Genomic DNA, 20568 nt, shown 5'->3' with positions numbered 1-20568 from the left:
TGTTATACAATGACTTGCATTATTACCCTAACTTTACCCTAATTAACCTAGTGAAGCCTTTAAATGTCACTTTAAGCTGAATACTAGTGTCTTGAAGAATATCTAGTCTAATATTATGTGCTGTCATCATGACAAAGAGAAAATAATTCAGTTATTAGAAATGAGTTATTAAAACTATTATGATTAGAAATTGGGGGAAAAATAAAAGAATTGAAGTTTAACAGGAGGACATAATTCTGGCTTCAACTGTATAAAACAGTATGAGTAAGTGAGCAGATGAACACCATTTAGTTCACTTGTAGTTGTTGTAAAGGCCCTGTAAATGTGTCTGTGGACCCCTGAGAGACTGAAAGCAGGAAAGTTTTGGTTGTTGTGCGACTGTAAGCTTCTTTGGAGCTGGACTCATATGACAGTTTCCACTTCAGCGTGGATCAAAGAAAGCGTAATCTGGTCAGGGCAGATTTACAGGCTGGTTAATCAGAGGTTGTGGGGATCTGCTTCACAGTCTGTTTCCTTCCTGACCGCTCATTAGGACTGCCTGATATAGCTGGAAAACTCAGTGTGTGTGTGTGTGTGTGTGTGTGTATGTGCACGCCTTGTATTCATCACATTGTGAGGACCCACGAGTATAGCAATGGCAGTAAATTTTAACCTTATGGTCCCTATGAGGAAAAAGACTCGTACATCATACAGAAAAAAAGTATTTTGAAAATGAAAAAAATACAGATTGTTTGTTTTTTTTTGTTTTTTTTTGAGGCTATGGTTAATATCTATATAAAAATTGGCAAAAATCTATATTTTGCTTTAATTTCATATTAGGCTTTCAGCAACTTTTTTTTACCCCCAATCCTTCGTTTTTGTTCAATATCTATAATACTATAATTTATTTGGGATGCTGTGACTACATTAATATGCATATACATACAAATAATGTCTGTGTGTTTGAGTGCATGCTTTATTTTTTGCATTGTAAATACATTTTATGCATATATAATAAATTGCATATGTGCATATGATTCACCCTGCAGCAAAAGACCGGTTACTCACTGAAGCTAAGCAGGGTTGAGCCTGCTTAGTACCTGGATGGGAGACCACATGGGAAAGCTAGGTTGCTGCTGGAAGTGGTGTTAGTGAGGCCAGCAGGGGGCGCTTAACCTGCGGTCTGCGTGAGTCCTAATGCCCCAGTAAAAGTGAAGGGGACACTATACTGTCAGTGGGCGCCGTCTTTCGGATGAGATGTTAAACCGAGGTGCTGACTCTCTGTCGTTAATAAAAATCCCATGGCACTTCTGGTAAAGAGTAGGGGTGTAATCCTGGTGTCCTGGCCAAAGACCCTCCATCGGCCCTTACCAATCATCCTCATCCACTGAATTGGCTCTATCACTGTCTCTCCACTCCACCTATAGCTGGTGTGTGGTGAGCGCACTGGCGTCATTGTCCTGTGGCAGCTGTCACATTATCCAAGTGGATGCTGCACACTGATGGTGGTGTGGAGAGATCCCCCTCATGATTGTGAAGCGCTTTGGGTGTATGGCCATACACAATAAATGCACTATATAAATACACATTACAATTCATTACATTAGATGATCATTTTGCATGTTAATAATAATAAGTTATTATAATAATAATAAGCATATATAATAACATGTGTGTATATGATTGTTTATTACATTGCATTATATTTTTATTACATTTTTATATATTTTATTATGTTTTAACAATTAATTTAATTCACTATTAACATTTTATTATTATTATTATTATTATTATTATTATTATTATTATTATTATATACAATGCTCAGCAAAATTGAGTACAGCCCATTTTGAAAATTAATATTTTCCTCCATTTCTCAGTGAATATAAGCAGTGCATTTTGGTGTATTTAAACAAAACGGATTTATTAAACAGATCTATTTATTAAAATAATATTTTTGTCACCAAACATATTCAGAAATCGTAAGATAATACAATTAAATTTAAGGAAAATATTGCAAAAAAAATTAAAACCCACAAAGTTTAAACTAAATAAAAAAAAATTATTTTCTTAACTTGTCCTCTTTTTTAAATGTTTATTTAATAAGTTTCTATAACACGTATATTTAGCTGTTCTAGTTTTTGGACCGTTATTTTGTTAGATAAACTCCAGTGCTGACTAATCTAATGTATATGCACAAATATAATATTGCAGAGCTTCCTGTAGAAAATATGGATTTAAAAGAGAGATCTGTGAGGGGAGAACTTATAGTCTCTGAGCACTGTATATTTGATTATATTTTAATGTATTATTATTAATTTTTTATTTATTATTATTATCCATATTATGTTGTTTTAAATAACTTGGTAATAAAAATGTTCTGTTGTCAAATGTTAAATGTCATAATTCTCACATCAACTCAATGCATTAATTTTACATTTACATTTAGTCATTTAGCAGACACATTTATCCAAATCCAGTGCTCTTATTAATATTAAGGATTATATAGATTTATCTTTAAAGTAATCATTGTTTTAAACAAAGAGTCTGTGTAATTATTTTAATATGTATTATTAAATTCATTAATTCATTAGTTTTCCTTCAGCTTAGTCCCTTTATTCATCAGAGATCCCCACAGCAGAATGAACCCCCAACTATTCCAGCATATGTTTTACACTGCTGATGCACAGCTGCAACCCAGTACTGTGAAACACCCATACACACTCATTCTCTCACACACACACACACACTCATACACTACAGCCAATTTAGTTAATCAATTCCCCTATAGCGCATGTGTTTGGACTGTGGGGGAAACTGGAGCACCCGGAGGAAACCCACGCCAACACGGGGAGAACATGCAAACTCAACACAGAAACACCAACTGACCCAGCTGAGGCTCGAACCAGCGACCTTTCTGCTGTGAGGCCACAGTGCGAACCACTTATCATTAAATTATATAACAATTATATATTAAAGTAATATCAAAAAGCTAAGAATAAAATAGTTAGACCAGCGAACAGGTAAAAGCACCTGCTAGAGCAGTCCTGCCAGACGCGTTTGTTCTTACACCACCTGTAAAAATGCCTGGTTTGTTGATGGTGTGTTTGCTTCAGAAGTGTCATCTTATCTAGTTGAGTCTGAGACCGCTGGCTAAATCTGCTGTAGAGATCGTTCCAGAAATCCCTACAAGGAAAAGAGGAGTAAAAGAAAAAGCCACAAAACACGAGTGTCTGGGTTTGATTTCACAAGTCCTGCAGATGCCAAGAATTCTGCAGCGCCTGTTACTGCATGTTCACCAAAACCTGGCCTTAATCTGAGGCAGTAGAAGATTCTGGTTCTGTGCACTTTCACTGGATCTGAACAAACATCAGCGCATTAAACACAACAGAGACACTCACAGAGAAACCTCCCACACAGAAATAAATGCAAATTACATGACATGCAAGTTCATATTTGGATTTTACATATATAAAATAAATGTCATATATGCAACATATACACTCACCGGCCACTTTATTAGGTACACCTTACTAGTACCAGGTTGGACCCCTATTGCCTTCAGAACTGCCTTAATCCTATGTGGCGTAGATTCAACAAGCTACTGGAAATATTCCTCAGAGATTTTGCTCCATATAGACATGATAGCATCACACAATTGCAGCAGATTTGTTGGCTGCACATCCATGATGCCGATCTTCCATTCCACCACATGCCAAAAGTGCTCTATTGGATTGAGCTCTGATGACTGTGGAGGCCATTTGAGTACAGTGAACTCATTGTCATGTTCAAGAAACCAGTCTTAGATGATTCACGCCTTATGACATGGTGTGTTATCCTGCTGGAAGTAGCCATCAGAAGATGGAGACACTGTGCTCATAAAGGGATGGACATGGTCAGCAGCAATACTCAGGTAGGCTGTGGCGTTGACATCATGCTCAATTGTGCCAAGAAAATCTCCCCCACACCATTACACCACCACCACCAGCCTGAACCGCTGATACAAGTCAGGATGGATGCATGCTTTCATGTTGTGGATGCCAAATTCTGACCCGACCACCCGAATGTGTCAGCAGAAATGGAGACTCATCAGAGCAGGCAACGTTTCTCCAATCTTCTATTGTCCAGTTTTGGTGAGTCTGTGTGAATTGTAGCCTCAGTTTCCTGTTTTTAGCTGACAGGAGCGGCACCCGGTGTGGTCGTCTGCTGCTGTAGCCCATCCGCCTCAAGGTTGGCCGTGTTGTGTGTTCTGAGATGCTCTTCTGCAGACCTCGGTTGTATCGAGTGCTTATTTGAGTTACTGTTGCCTTTCTATGAGCTGGAACCAGTCTGGCCATTCTCCTCTGACCTCTGGCATCAACAAGGCATTTGCGCCCACAGAACTGCCGCTCACTGGATATTTCCTCTTTTGTCAGACCATTCTCCATAAACCATAGAGATGGTTTTGCGTGAAAATCCCAGTAGATCAGCAGTTTCTGAAATACTCAGAGCAGCCCGTCTGGCACCAACAACCATGCCACGTTCAGAGTCTCTTGAATCCCCTTTCTTCCACCATTCTGATGCTCGCTGTGAACTGCAGCAGATCGTCTTGACCATGTCTACATGCCTAAATGCGTTGAGTTGCTGCCATGTAATTGGCTGATTAGAAATTTGCATTAACGAGTGGTTGGAAAGGTGTACCTAATAAAGTGGCCGGTGAATGAATTTTGAAACTAGTATTCAGCTTAAAGTGACATTTAAAGGCGTAACTAGGTTAATTAGCGTAAAGTTAGGGTAATTAGGCAAGTTATTGTATAACAGTGGTGTGGTCTGTTGAAAATCCAAAACAAATATTTCTTAGGGGGGCTAATAATATTGACCTTAAAATGGGTTTAAAACAATTTTTAAAAAAAATTATAGAAAATACTGTGAAAATTCCTGAATCTGTTAAACATCATTTGATAAATAATTGAAGAAGAAAATAAATTCACTGGAGGGCAAATAATTCTGATGTCTGCTGTATATTTATATATATTTATATTTGATGGTGTGCTTTATTTGTCTGTGTTGTTCTTTTGTCCTCAGGGAGATTTCAGCTGTAGGAAAGCGTCTGCTCATAATCTCCTGATGCAGTCGGTGTCCATCCAGAGTCTGTCAGAGCTGGAGAGAGTGCGGCTGCAGGAGGTGTCGCTCGCCAGACTCTGCAAAGACTTCGACCTAGGATGCCAGATCACCATCCCTAAAGGTACACACACACACACACACACGTTTGTTTTTGAGAAAAGTGGGGACATAACATAGGTTTCCATTCATTTTATACTGTCCATATATGTATATAAAATTATATTATATTGTATATTATATTGCCCTCACCCCACCCCACCCCTAAACCCAACCATCACAGGAGACTGTGTGCAGCTTTAATCTCTGATTAAACTCATTCTGTAGGATTTATAAGTATTTTGAGAAATGATATTTCACCTCCTTTTTGTAATTCCTCTGTCAACCCATGTCATTATACAGATTTGTGTCCTAATATGTCACAAAAACATGTACACACACACACACACACGTTTTCTGAGTCCTCCAGAAGTGGGGCTTCTTTGATTGTCTGATGTTTTCCAATGTTTAATTTTTTTTTGTGTGCTTCTCCTGTTTTCCAGATGGCCAGAAGCGGAAAAAGTCCCTCAGGAGGAAGCTGGATTCCTTATCAAAAGAAAAGAGAGACAAAGGTATGAATTTGTTAGCTGTCAATGGCTTTTAGGGGTTACACGGTGGCGTGTTTCCTCCGGGTGCTCATGCGCTATAGGGGAATTGATTAACGAAATTGACCGTAGTGTATGAATGGGTGTGTGAGTGTGTATGGGTTTTTCCTAATATTGGGTTGCAGCTGGAAGGGCATTCATTCATTCATTCATTTATTCATTTTCTTTTCGGCTTAATCCCTTTATTAATCTGGGGTTGCCACAGCGAAATGAACCGCCAACTTTTCCAACATAAGTTTTTAGGCAGTGGATTCCCTTAGCTGCAAGGGCATCTGCTGCGTAAAACATATGCCGGAATAGTTCATAGGAATAGGTTCAAAAGTAAATATGCCAGATTCCACCATTGCAATCCCACATGAAAAAATACTGTAGTAATTGATCATAACAGTGAATTAATAATCCATAATAAATACTGTAGCATACTTTAGTTTTACTACAGTAAACAGTGGTGTATTGTAGTGTAATATACCACATAGTTGTAGAAAACAACAGTATTGGGTCATTTGTTTATATTAATTTAGTTGTTGTGTTGCCATAACAACTAATCACCACAAAAGATCAATTAATATAGTTCTTGTGTTACCAAAGTTACTATAGAATCACCACAACAGATCAATTAATATAGTTATTTTGTTACCATATCAACTATAGAATCACAGCAGATCAATAAATAAAGTTATTGTGGTACCATAGCAACTAAATAATGACCACAACAGATCAATTAATGTAAATCTTGTGTTACCAAAACAACTGCAGAATTACCACCACAACAGATCAATTAATAAAGTTCTTGCGTTGCCATAGCAACTACATAATCACCACAACAGATCAATTAATGTGGATCTTGTGTTACCATAGCAACTACAGAATTACCACCACAACAGATCAATTAATAAAGTTCTTTCATTACCATAGCAACTACAAAATTACCACCACTACAAATCAATTAATGTGTATCTTGTTACCATAGCAACTACAGAATTACCACCACAACAGATCAATTGATGAAGTTCTTGTGTTACCATAGCAACTACAGAATTACCACCACAACAGATCAATTGATGAAGTTCTTGTGTTACCATAAGAACTATAGAATCACCACAACAGATTTGTTCCAGCATTTTACTATAGTATAACTCAGTAACACTACAGTATCTACTATAAATGTCTATAGTATTCTGTTCATGTGGCCTGTAGGTTAGTTCTCCTATAGCGGGTGTATGGCAGTGATGATATATAGCGGTGACCCAGAATGCAGTGCTCCAGCAGTGATCCGCCTGAGCTGTAATGTGTGCAGGAATGCAGACGCTCCCGCTGCGCTCTCAAACCCTCCACAAATAACAAAAAAAAGCCCAGACGTTCCTGAGGCGCTGCTGCGTTTATTTGTGCTGCAGATCAGAGCCATTCATTCACACTTTTACATTAACAACACCTCTGGCTTTGATGAGCAGTGAGGAATGCTGCTGCGTTACTGACAGGCATTTTTAGCTTATATAATTAACAATCACACTTGACTATCTCATGCTCATCTATAGATTTGGAAGGATTTATTTATTTATTTGTCTATTTATTTATTTATTTTTCTCAGTACTGGGTTTTGACTGGAAGGGCATCCGCTGTGTAAAACCTATGCTGGAATAGTTGGCGGTTCATTCTGCTGTGGTGAAATAAGCGACTGAGATGAAGGAAAATTAATTAATATTTATTTATGCATATTCATAAAATTATCATAAATATTATTTAAAAATTATTTGACAATAAATAAATGGATTGAAATAAAATGGTTATGTTTCCTGACAATTTTAGTTTGAAGAATTTAGCTGGAGTTAATTTAATTTAATTGAACTTAACTTAATTTAATTTATTAATTAATTGATTTTCTTTTCGGCTTAGTCCATCTATTACTCTGGGGTTGCCACAGCGGAATGAACCGCCAGCTCATCCAGGACATGTTTTTACGCAGCGGATGCCCTTCAAACCACAACCCATCCCTGGAAAACATCCACACACACCCAACCCAAACACACACACTATGGACAATTTAGCCTACCCAATTCACCTCTTTATTTAATTTTATTTTGTTATTTTTTTTAAAAATCTATTTTTTGTTTTATTATTTAATTTAATTATATTATTTACTTTATTTAATTATTTATGTTATTTTATTATTTAATTAATTAATTTTATTTTATTATTTTAACATTTTTATACATTTATTAATTTATGCTTTTTGTTTATTTTATTTAATTTTTTATTATTTTATTTATTTAATTTTATTATTTTATTTAATTGTTTTATTTTATTATATATATATATATATATATATATATATATATATATATTTTTTTTTTTTTTTTTTTTAATTTTACCTCACTTATTAATTATCTAATTGCAATATTAACCTAAAAAATTCAGCTGGACAATTTTTTAGGTCAAAAGGTTCAACACTTGAACTTTTGGGAATTTGTGGGTTGGAGAAGCAGAGGTAAATCATGACTGTGTGTGTGTGTGTGTGTGTGTGTGTGTGCGTGTGCGTGTGCGTGTGTGTGTGTGTGTGTAGAGTCGGAGCCACAGGCGTTCGGTGTGCCGCTGTCTCAGGTGATCTTCAATGACCGTCGGCAGAAGCAGCAGCAGGAGGAGCGAGAGCAGCGAGGGTCTTCACCGCTGCATCTCCACACACACACGCGCAGAAACACCAGCAGAGATCTGTCCAGCAGCAACTCATCCCTCAGCTCATCCTCAGAAACACACACTGACAACAACAACACACCACAAACACCAGAGACGGCGCTGCGCTCCAGACGACGGGTACAGCAACTTACACATACACACACACACACATACACACACTCCTAATAATGTCAGGAGAGATTATTACAGATGACCAGTCATATATTATTATATTTTGTGACAGTAATAAACAGAAATAATATATCTGCAAGATCACACTACAGACTTTTTCAGACTTTTCATTTTGCACTTCAATGTGTGTGTAGGGCGGTGTGTCTGTGGACTGCATCACTGATCTGGATGACAGTGACTCTCGTCTTCTGGAGGCTCTTCAGCTCTCCATGCCTGTGGATCCCAGCAGCGAGAAGAAGAAGAAGAAGAAGAAAACCAGCGGAGAAAAACTGAGCCTGAACCCCATCTACAGACAGGTGCCGCGCGTGCTGGACTGCTGCTGCCAACACCTGCAGAGATACGGTCAGTTCACTACTGTACTACACTGTCTGTACTGGATAGATGGATAGATAGACAGACAGACAGACAGACAGACAGACAGACAGACGGATGAATGGATGAAGAGATAAATATATAGACAGACAGACAGACAGCTGGACAGACGGACAGATGGATGGATGGATGGATGGATGGAAGGAGAGATGGATGGATAGATAGATACAATGATAGAGAGATGGATGGATGGATAGAACAATAGATGGATGGATGGATGGATAGTTAGACATAGACGGACGAACGAGCAGGCGGATGAATGTATAGATAGATAGATAGACAGACAGACAGACAGACAGACAGACAGACAGACAGACAGACAGACAGACAGTTTTCAGGGTTCAGACTAAACAGATTTCAGACTGTTTTCATGTAGACCCTGCTGTAACAGAGCTGGTTTTTGGTTTGCTATTGTAAAGGCCTGCAGACGGTGGGAATCTTCCGTGTCGGAAGCTCCAAAAAAAGAGTTCGGCAGGTAAGAAATGAATCCTCAATGTTCTAGAGATACTGAAATTAAATAAATCATTTAGGACTGTATTTAGACTTTAATGCATTTTATTATTATATTGCAAACAATCACAAGTAAAAAAAAAAACAAAACTGTACGTGATATGAACACAACATAAATATTATAAACACACAATGAATTGTCAGCACAAAATTCATCCAAATAAGGAAAAGTGTTTTATTTTGTTTTATTATTATTTTTTATTTAAATTTTATTTTATTAAATTATTTATTTTATTTTGTTTTATTACTTTATTTATTTACTTTATTTTAATAATTTTTTTATTTAATTTTATTTTTTACATTTTTATTTTTTATTTTGTGTTATTTAATTATTTTTTTATTTTATAATAATACATTTTTTCATTATTTTTAATTTAATTTTTATTTAATTTTTAATTTAATTTTGTTTAGTTTTATTATTATTATTATTATTTAATTTTTATTTAATTTAACTTAGTTTTATAATTTTTTACTTCATTTTATTTTATTTATTTATTTTTTTATTAATTTTGTTTTTATAAAAAATTAATTAAATTTTTATTTGATTTTTAATGTAATTTAATTAACTTTTGTTTTATTATTTTTATTTTATTTCGTTTTATTTTTATTTTTATTTTATTTTCTTTTATTATTTATTTATTTAATTTTTATAAAAATATTTTATTTTGTTGTTTTACATTTTTATTTTATTGTATTATTCATTTTATTTTTTATTTTATTTTATATTATTTTCCATTTTACTTTATTTTGTTTTATTATTTTTAATTTACTAAAACTTTTATTTTATTTTTAATTTAATTTTATTTTATTTCATTATTTTTTTATTTTTTTATTTTGTTTTATTATTTCATTTTTTACTTTAAATAATTAATTTAATTTACTTTAAATTAAAATTTAATTTAATTTTATTGTAATTTGTATTTCATTTTATTAGTGAAATTACAGCAAAAAAATACATACAGTTTTATACCCTAATGCATTTTATTTTTATATTGTAAACAATCACAAGTAAAAAAAAAAAACATAACACAACATATTGTCAGTAATTATACATTTATAATTACAAATGATCACAGTAATTTATACTACAATTAATCATCATCATCACTAAAGTCGTGCTCATGATAGACCTAAGTTACAGTAAAAGTAAATAAAAATAACTTTGCATCCAACTTGGCTTTGCAATCAAAAATGTGATTATAAAGAAGGTCAATGGGGCAAAAACAGCCACCAACATAACCAAAGAGGAGTCAATCTCCCCAGGGTGTTTTGTTGAGTTTTTCAAAAGGATTTTCCCAAAATTTGTGTCAAAATAAGATTTGTCACCAAAAAAGATCCCGTTTGCTGAAACACAAAGAAAGTTGTGGCCAAGTTAAGACTCAAAGAGTGGATGAAAACACCCCAACAGCACACAAGGGTTAACTGTAAACTATAGATTGGTGCATTGTGTGGTTAAGTGTGTGTGTGTGTGTGTGTGTGTGTGTGTTCCTGCAGCTGCGCGAGGCCTTTGATCAGGGTGCAGAGGTGATTTTAGACGACCGTCACAGTGTTCATGATGTGGCGGCGCTGCTGAAGGAGTTTCTCCGAGATATGCCTGATCCTCTGCTGACCAGAGAACTGTACGCCGCATTCATCAGCTGCGCATGTAAGACACATTTATTACCATTTACTGTTTTCAAATTCAGGGCAGCATGTTGTTTCAGTGGTTAGCACAGCAAGAAGGTCATTGGTTCGAATCCCAGCTGGGTCAGTTGGTGTTTCTGTGTGGAGTTTGCATGTTCTCCAAGTGTTGGTGTGGGTTTCCTCCGTGCTCTGGTTTCCCCCACAGTCGAAACACATGCCCTATAGGGAAATGATGAACTAAATTGGCCATAGTGTTTGTGTGAATGTGAGAGTGTATGGGTGTTTCCCATTGCTGGGTTGCAGCTGGAAGGGCATCCGCTATGTAAAACATATGCTGGACTAGTTGGTGATTCATTCCACTGTGGCAAACCATGATGAATAAGGGACCGTCCATACTCTAACTCCTATTACCCTCAATACATAGCATGTTGGAAGTGAATTCAATTGGAACTACAAACTTGTGGGAGAAAAAGTTTAAACAAACTACAAACATGGTGGAAGCTTAATTGATTTGAAATGATCTCCCCCAATGTTTCTCTGTGTGTTGTCTCTGCAGCTCTAGAAAAGTCGGAGCAGCACAGGATCATTCAGCTGCTCCTCTGTCTGCTGCCCGCCTGCAACAGTGACACCCTACAGTGCTTACTGCACTTCCTGTCCACCGTAGCCAATCACGCAGAGAATTCCTGTGACGAACACGGAAACCAGGTGCGGCATCTATTTTGCACATCATCAACATTTAACTGCATTTTAGGAACAAATTATTTGTTGTTGTTTTTTCTTATAGTTGTTTTGTTGTTGTTTTTTGTTGCTGTTCTGTAGTTGTTTGTTATAGTTGTTGTTTGTTGGTTTTTTGTTGTTGTTGTTGCTGTTGATGTTTTGTTGTTTTTGCTATTGTTATTTTGTTGTTTTGTTGTATTTGTTATAGTTGTTGTTGTTGGTTATTGGTTTTTTGTTGTTGTTTTGTTGTTTTTTGTTGTTGTTCTTGTTGTTTTGTTTTTGTTGTTGTTTTGTTGTTTTTGTTGTTCTATTCTTTGTTTTTGTTTTATTCTTTGTTGTTGTTGTTGTTGTCATTTTCATTGTTGTTGTTTTGTTGTTGTCATTGTTGTTTTGCTGTTGTTTTATTGTTGTTGCTGCTGCCATTGTTCTTGCTGTTCTGTAGTATTTCATTATAGTTGTTGTTTGTTATTGTGTTGTTGTTGTTTTGTTGTTTTATTGTTGTTGTTGTTTCATTGTTTTTTGTTATTGTTACTTATTTTTGTTGTTGTTGTTGTCATTGTTTTGTTGTTGTTGTTTTGCTATTTTTGTTATTCTTATTTTGTTGTTGTTTTTGTGTGGTCTTTTGCAGTTGTCGTTTTGTTGTTGTCATGGTTGTTTGGCTGTTATTCTTATTTTGTTGTTGTCATGGTTGTTTTGCTGTTGTCCTTGTTTTGTTGTTGTTTTCTTTGTTGTTGTTTTTTATTCTTGTGTTGTTAATGATGTCATTTTGTTGTCTTTGCTGTTGTTTTGCTGTTGTTGTATTGTTGTTGTGTTGTCAGTGTTGTTGATTTTGTTGTTGTTGTGTTGTCAATGTTGTTGTTTCTGTTGCTGTTTTGTTGTTGTTGTTGTGTTGTCAATGTTGTTGTTTTGCTGTTGTTGTATTGCTGTTGTTGTGTTGTCAATGTTTTTGTTTCTGTTGTTGTTGTGTTGTCAATGTTTTTGTTTCTGTTGTTGTTGTGTTGTCAATGTTGTTGTTTTTGTTGTTGTATTATTGTTGTGTTGTCAATGTTGCTGTTGTTTTGGTGTTGTTGTGTTGTCAATGTTGTTGTTGTTTTGCTGTTGTTGTATTGGTGTTGTTGTGTTCTTAATGTTGTTGTTGTTTTGCTGTTGTTGTTGTTTTGCTGTTGTTGCATAGGTGTTGTTGTTTTGTCAATGTTGTTGTTGTTTTGCTGTTGTTGTGTTTTCAATGTTGCTGTTGTTTTGGTGTTGTTGTATTGGTGTTGTTGTGTTGTCAATGTTGTTGTTGTTTTGCTGTTTTTGTATTGGTGTTGTTGTGTTCTCAATGTTGTTGTTGTTGTTTTGCTGTTGTTGTGTTGTCAATGTTGTTGTTGTTGTGTTGTCAATGTTGTTGTTGTTTTGCTGTTTTTGTATTGGTGTTGTTGTGTTCTCAATGTTGTTGTTGTTGTTGTTTTGCTGTTGTTGTGTTGTCAATGTTGTTGTTGTTGTGTTGTCAATGTTGTTGTTGTGTTTTCAATGTTATTAGTTTGCTGTTGTTGTATTGTTGATGTGTTGTCGATGCTGTTGTTTTATTGTTGTTGTTGTTGCTGTTGCTGCTGCCACTGTTGTTGCCTGTTCTGTTTTCTTTTAAAAAGATTCATTAACACTGAATCAAGCATCACAAATCAGTTCATTACAGGTCCAGCATGAGTGATGGCAGAGTGTGTTTTCTCTGATTCAGAATTGAACAGTGTCTGTGTTTCTGTCTGTGTTTCTGTGTCTGTGTGTGTGTGTCTGTGTGTGTGTGTGTGTGTGTGTGTGTGTGTGTGTGTGTGTGTGTGTGTGTGTGTGTGTGTGTGTGTGTGTGTGTGTGTGTGTGTGTGTGTGTGTGTGTGTGTGTGTGTGTGTGTGTGTGTGTGTGTGTGTGTGTTTTGTGTGATTTAGGTGATGGGCAATAAGATGACCTCACTGAACTTGGCCACAATATTTGGGCCGAATCTCCTGCACAAACAGAAGAGCTCAGAGAAAGAGTTCAGCGTCCAGAGCTCCGTCCGGATGGAGGAAAGCGCAGCCATCATCAGTGTGGTCCAGTACATGATCGACAAACACCACACACTCTTCATGGTACACACACACACTCAATTATAGACCACATACTCTTATTATGACACATGCACTCATTTACACTCCTGCAAGTTTTTAACGTGGCAAAAACAGCTTTGATTCTATCCAAAGATTTATGCACAAAACTGGATTATTGCATATTTATATATATATTGCAATATTCATCACTTGTTAATAAACTGGAGCAAATATCAGCCAGAAAAATGTTGTTTTCCATAATAGGAGAAGCCACTGTGGGTCATTTTTTTGTATAATAATTGTGTTGTGCCAAAAAGTGCATATAATGTATAAAAGTGCATCATAAATATAATTATATATAATATAAAATAATTATATAGCAGTATATAGCAATATTATATAACAGTTTCATTAGTATTGTGATTTATTTATTTATTATTTATTTATTTATTTAAATTAAATTTAAAAAATTCCAAATTTCTGTTTATCGGTGGATTTTTTTCAGCACTAATCATAATAGTTTTATTAACTACTTTCTAATAACTGATTTATTTCTCTTTGTCATGATGACAGCACATAATAATAGACTAGATATTCTTCAAGACACTAGTATTCAGCTTAAAGTGACATTTAAAGGCTTCACTAGGGTAATTAGGGTAATTAGGCAAGTCATTGTATAACAGTGGTTTGTTCTGTAGACAATTCAAAACTAATATTGCTGAAGGGGGCTAATAATATTGATTAAAATGGCTTTTAAAAAATGTAAAACTGCTTTTATTCTAGCCGAAATAAAACAAATAAGACTTTCTCCAGAAGAAAAAATATTATTGGAAATACTGTGAAAGTTTCCTGAATCTGCTCAACATCATTTGGGAAATAATTGAAAAAGAATAAAATCCTGTCATAATTTCAGCTGTAATTGTATTGTTGTTGTTGTTGTTGTTGTTTGTTAGTGTAATGTTGTGTTCTGTGTCTGTCAGATCTCTGCAGAGCTGCAGAATGAGGTGCTGCTCAGTTTGCTGGACACTGACAGTGATGTGGTGGATTATCTGATGAGGAGGAAAACACCACAGTGTGAGTAAGTGCTCCTGTTTCTGCTAAACTTCCCCTATATGATTCACTCATTCATTTTTCTTCGGCTTAGTCCCTAATTTATCAGGGGTCACCACAGCGGCGAAACACAGGAGGCATCAGAAACAGATGCCAGAGCCACCTCAGCTGACTTCTCTCAATGTGGAGGAGAGGCGGCTTTACTCCGAGCTCCTCCTGGGTGTCAGAGCTCCTCACCCTATCCATAAGGGTGCGCCCTGCCACCCTGCGAAGTAGACTGTATACGAGATCTTGTCCTTTCTGCCATGACCCAAAGCTCATGACCATAGGTGAGAGAAGGAACTTAGATTGACCGGTAAATCGAGAGCTTTGTCTTTCGGCTCAGCTCCTTCTTCTGCACCGATCCGCCTGTCGATCTCATGCTTCATCCTTCCCTCACTCCTGAACCAAACTCTGAGATACTTGAACTCCTCCACCTGAGGTTAGAACTTTCCTCCAACCTGCAGATGGCAAAGCACCTTTTTCCGGTGGAGCACCATGGCTTTAGACTTGGAGGTGCTGATTCAAATCCCAGCCGCGTCACACTCGGCAGCAAACCGCCCCAGTGCATGCTGAAGGTCCATGTCTGAAGAAGCCAACAGAACAACATTGTCTGCAAATAACAGAGATGAAATCCTGTGGTCCCCGAAAGGGACCCTCTCCAGCCCAAGGCTGCACCTTGAAATTCTGTCCATAAAAATGATGAACAGAATTGGTGAGAAGAGGCAGCCCTGCCAGAGTCCAACATGCACTGGAAACAAGTCTGACTTATTGCCGGCAATGCCAACCAAACTCCTACTCCAATCATACAGGGAAGAGACGGCCCTTAAAAGTAGTGGTGGGCAAAGCGAGGCTTCGTGAAACACTGAAACTATCGAAGCAAATGTGTCGAAGCTTTGAAACGTTTCGAAACACCACTCTACGGTGACACCTAGTGGTCATTTTATTTGTATTTCACTGAAACCGCTTCAGCAAAGAACAGTTGAGCAAATTGAGGTATGAAACCCCACTTTGTAGCCTGGAATCTGAAAATGGTTTAGTCGAGCGGTTAGAGTTCGTGACCACCATGTGGGAATAATGGGTTCGAATCCAGACTGATACAGTTATTTTGAAATGCTTTAATACCAGTTGGTAATGCTTTGTTATTGTATCGTTTTGTTTAAACATCGCTCTGACATACGAATAAACACCTTGTAAATAAATTTGTATTCTTTTGTTCATAAAACAGGGTTGTTGCTAGATCAGACACAGTTGTGGCCAGAAGTTAACAATAATTATTTATATTATTATTTAAATTTCCCATTGTGTTTTATTAACGTCTATCCAAAACCTAAACCCATCACAGTACTGTAAAAATATGAATTATTGTTTTACAGTGTTACAAAAATGATGCTAAATTGATGGCGTATCCGCAGCTGTATCCTATCTAGACTACACCATAAGACAGAAACATGATTAAAATATATAAAATCATGATTTTGGAGTATTTGGACTAGTCGGGATTTGAACCCAAAACCAATTTGTAACAGTACTAATGTGCACACGCACGGTCCACTAGGCCATACAAGACAGAGTCATAGCATTGATCATGCCAGTCAAATGCAGATTCTCCGGGTCTTGAAACGCCTCTGAAATGATCGATGCTTTTAATCGCTTTAGTCACGTGACCTGGGTGTTTCGGATCATGCTTCGGTGCAGTGTTTCGAAACACTTGCGCTTCGGGATCTCGACACTGTGTTGAAACGTCAGTTTCACGTCAGCCATCCCTACTTAAAAGGGCGCCTCTGACCCCATACTCCCCGAGCACCCTCCACAGAACGCCACGAGGGACATGGTCGAATGCCTTTTCAAGTCCACTAAACACATGTGAACTGGTTGGGCATACTCCCATGAACCCTTGAGCACCCTGGTGAGTAGGGTTGGGTATAGTTTGGGTTTTTTTCGATACCGCTGCTAAATCGATACTTTTAAAACAGTATCGGTGTCTGGGTTTGGGGCTTGTGACTACTTTTACATGGACATCAGTGATCTAATGATTTGCCTTAGTCTGAATAAGACAATAATATGATTCAGGTGTTTACATGAGCTGCTTTTGGAATGTTACATTCGTGATTCCCAATTGCATGTTCTAGCCAAGCGGCAACCTCCCGCTCTCCCTCAGGAAGCCAATACGGAAGTAACTAAAACTGCAATTCATCTGAAATTCCGCTAGTCCTGGCCGCTCCTGGCTCCAAAACAGAGCAAATTTCAATTGAGCCCACTGTTAGAATGGCCAACTTTACAGCAGAAAAAAAGGTGTTTACAGCCTGATACAAAAAAGATTTTGGTTAATACAGCTAATATTACCCTTCATGACAACTGTGAGGGGGTGAATTTTTTTATAACTCATCCGTTTCCTTTATATTAAGTTTGCATAATTAAGGGCGTGGCCACTTGAGTGACAGCTAGGTCTCGTTGGTCGCCGTCACGTCACCTCAGCTGAATCCTGCAGATTAGCCACTGAACTCGGCATATTTATCGTATTTCTGTGTTGTTTTATGTGGCTTTACACAGTCAACTGCCTTTTGGACTTGTTTATCACAATTATTAGATGGCATGGCATGCTGAGGGCACTTAATTGTGCTCACAAACCATTCACGTGGCCTCCGTTTCCCATGTGAGTAAAGTTATATACTTATATACCATCTCTATACATGTATTTGTTTTATTTAAGATCATTTATCGTTTATATTTATATTTAGAGCTGTAATGCACTCCAGAATCTGTCAGATTGATTAGCTGTAGGCTCTAGAACAGTCATCTGAAGCGTTGTCATACAGTGTTATGCTGGATTTCATCAATAGTCTTACATTAACTAACACAGACTATATCTGAAGTGTTTGGAAGTAATTTGCGTTTTCCTCCTGTTGAAAAACGTCATAAGAACAATGTTTAGTGGCTCAATGTATTACAGCAGTGTTTTAAAAGTCTAAACACTTTATTGATATAGTGTACAACCAAGTACAAGTGGTCAGAATACAAACGAGTCACAGGTGATAAAGTATTAAGCGTTCTCCCAAAGTAAAGTGTGTCTGAGGCAGGTCCAAGCTAAATGCCAGCAGGTGTCTGTAGCTCCGCTCACTCTCCGCCTCTTTACCCTTGTTTGGTATCCCGCCGTGGGTGTGATGACGCGCGAACAAAATGGCGACGGTTGGCCGCGTCTACTTGTGGCTTCTTTTGCGCTCTTCAGAAACCTATGGGTGACGTCACGGATACTACGTCCATATATTTTACAGTCTATGGTTCTAGCACAGTAATTCTCAAACTTTTTAAATCAAGTACCACTTCAGAAAAAATTGTTCCTTTAAGTACCACCATAATGACCAATATTGAAATACAGTAGCGTAGTAGGCCCAGTAAAACAGCTACAGCTCTTTAAACACTGTGAATAGTAACATTAACACTGTACTCTGCTTATATATATATATATATATATATATATATATATATATATATATATATATATATATATATATATATATATATATATAAGAAAACAAACAAAATAAAATTTCAACGTTTAAACTAATATGTGCTTTTAAAGGTTCATTAAAAATGGTAGGGTACTGTTCTTAAAAAGTAAAAAAAAAAAAAAACTCCTGTACTTAAATGTAAATGTCGGCCGGCAGCTAGCCCTCTGCAACTCTCACATGGTCGCCCACTGAAGCTAAGCAGGGCTGCGCCCGGTCAGTACCTGGATGGGAGACCACATGTGAAAGCTAGGTTACTGCCGGAAGTGGTGTTAGTGAGGCCAGCAGGGGGCGCCCAACCTGCGGTCTGTGTGGGTCCTAATGCCCCAGTATAGTGACGGGGACGCTATACTGCTCAGTGAGCGCCTTCTTTCGGATGAGACGTTAAACCGAGGTCCTGACTCTCTGTGGTCGTTAAAAATCCCAGGATGTCCTTCGAAAAGAGTAGGGGTTTAACCCCGGCATCCTGGCCAAATCTGCCCACTGGCCTTTGTCCATCATGGCCTCCTAACCATCCCCATATTCAATTGGCTGCATCACTGTCTCCTCTCCACCAATCAGCTGGTGTGTGGTGTGCGGTCTGGCGCAAAATGGCTGCCGTCGCGTCATCCAGGTGGATGCTGCACACTGGTGGTGGATGAGGAGATTCCCCCCACTGTGTAAAGCGCTTTGAGTGCCCAGAAAAGCGCTATATAAATGTAAGGAATTATTATTATTATTATTATTATTAAAGTGTTAACCTATAGTATCCTATTCATCAATACCTGGCAATGTTGCTTGGACCTATATAGGCTATATGTCATCATATTCATATTCGAACCATTTTTGATCAATTTTTAAATATATGGTGGTTGTACAAGACATGTAGGATTCCTCTGCGTACCACTAGAAGGAAGCCTGCGTACCACTAGTGGTACAAGTACCACAGTTTGAGAACCACTGTTCTAGCACATAGATCAGTAACATCATTGTGTCACCAGCCTAATGTCTACTCCGCAGTTTGTGTCTGTGGTCCTTTAAGATCAAAAATCACTGTTAACGTGGTAGACTCTTGATCAGAGTAGCGTCTTAATCATATTAAAATCAGAGTATTGGTGTCCATGTAAACGTACTCAGATAATGTGTCAGATGATGTCAAAAGCTGTCAAAGACAGTCCATTCCTCACCTGTAAGGTGATTCCATGAACCCTCACATTTCATAAGTTTGATGTGTTTCTCTCACACGCAACTTTTGTAAATCGTCTGCTGCATGTTGCTGTGTCAGAATCCTTGCTTGTAAAATATAGCCATACTTAAGAATGCTTAGTTTAAGCAAATTAGATGAACGCTATCATGCGTGTTGATGAAGTGAGTCGCTCGCCGTATGCGCCGTACTGCGCGCTTTGCTTTTTATACGCTACAATAACAAACGCTTGACATCGTAGATATCCGTATCCCTCACAGCTGTTTAGAATTAAACATTTAGAGATGGTGTGACACAACGCTTACTTGCGTGTGCCTTTAATGCACCCTTTTGTGCTTGTTAAGGGTGTCAGCGGATGCGCCGCTCTGAGCCGCGGCATGGCGCGCACATGACAGTTGATTACACACCAGACGTGCACATTCGCATGTTATTTAAAATGAAGCTATTCAGATGGCGCACTGCGGCATGGCAGAAATATAAACAGTCATGAGTCATGCCTGGGCGCCGCGGACAGCCGCTGACTTGCGAATTCATGCCGCTGGACAACGCTACTGGTGCGCGACCTGCTTTACGTTCTTGTTTCAGCACCAAAATTAGGCACCGAAATTCATATGCTGATTTGTAAGGGTGTCACGATCCTCCAAATCCTCGATTCGATTAAATTTTCGATTCTAAAGGCACGATTCGATTTTCGATTATTAATAATTAATTAATTAATACCAATTAATTATTTGTAGCCTACCGTTTAAACTACCTGACCTGCATGGTCTTTGTTTTACCCATAAACAAATCATACAGTAAATGAATAAAGGCAAGATACACACATAATTACCACCTGTCAATCACTTTTTCTGCGGGACTCGTGAATAGGCAGTGATCTTTGTCGTTATAATGGCGTCGGTAAAAAAGACGCACAACCAAC

General features: G+C 37.4%; 1 protein-coding gene and 1 long non-coding RNA gene across 4 annotated transcripts in view; one reads left to right on the top strand and one right to left on the bottom strand.

Annotated features, from left to right (window-relative positions):
* Positions 1-20568, top strand: part of arhgap6 (Rho GTPase activating protein 6) — an 86758-nt gene that overhangs the window by 58775 nt on the left and 7415 nt on the right. Inside the window, exons 2-11 of one of the 3 annotated variants that reach the window (XM_087268483.1) lie at positions 5044-5203; positions 5622-5690; positions 8284-8531; positions 8720-8927; positions 9377-9432; positions 10962-11112; positions 11647-11795; positions 13728-13907; positions 14846-14939; positions 15010-18275. In XM_087268483.1, the coding sequence (XP_087124609.1) occupies positions 5044-5203; positions 5622-5690; positions 8284-8531; positions 8720-8927; positions 9377-9432; positions 10962-11112; positions 11647-11795; positions 13728-13907; positions 14846-14939; positions 15010-15191 (1497 nt within the window). In that variant the 3' untranslated portion in view covers positions 15192-18275. Of the gene's footprint in view, positions 1-5043; positions 5204-5621; positions 5691-8283; positions 8532-8719; positions 8928-9376; positions 9433-10961; positions 11113-11646; positions 11796-13727; positions 13908-14845; positions 14944-15009; positions 18276-20568 lie in introns of those variants that run through there. The other 2 variants (XR_015499934.1, XM_087268482.1) reach the window with 2 other exon arrangements.
* Positions 4871-6645, bottom strand: LOC147842474 (uncharacterized). Its single transcript, XR_015500133.1, has 2 exons — positions 6589-6645; positions 4871-6368 (listed from the first exon to the last, which is right to left on the bottom strand). It is a non-coding gene; the product is annotated as an uncharacterized LOC147842474 (long non-coding RNA).

This window comes from Danio rerio, chromosome 9 (genome assembly GCF_052040795.2).
Source record: "Danio rerio strain M-AB ecotype USA chromosome 9, GRCz13ab, whole genome shotgun sequence".
In the NCBI taxonomy this organism is placed as follows: domain Eukaryota; kingdom Metazoa; phylum Chordata; class Actinopteri; order Cypriniformes; family Danionidae; genus Danio; species Danio rerio.
This window is presented reverse-complemented; position numbering and strand designations above follow the sequence as displayed.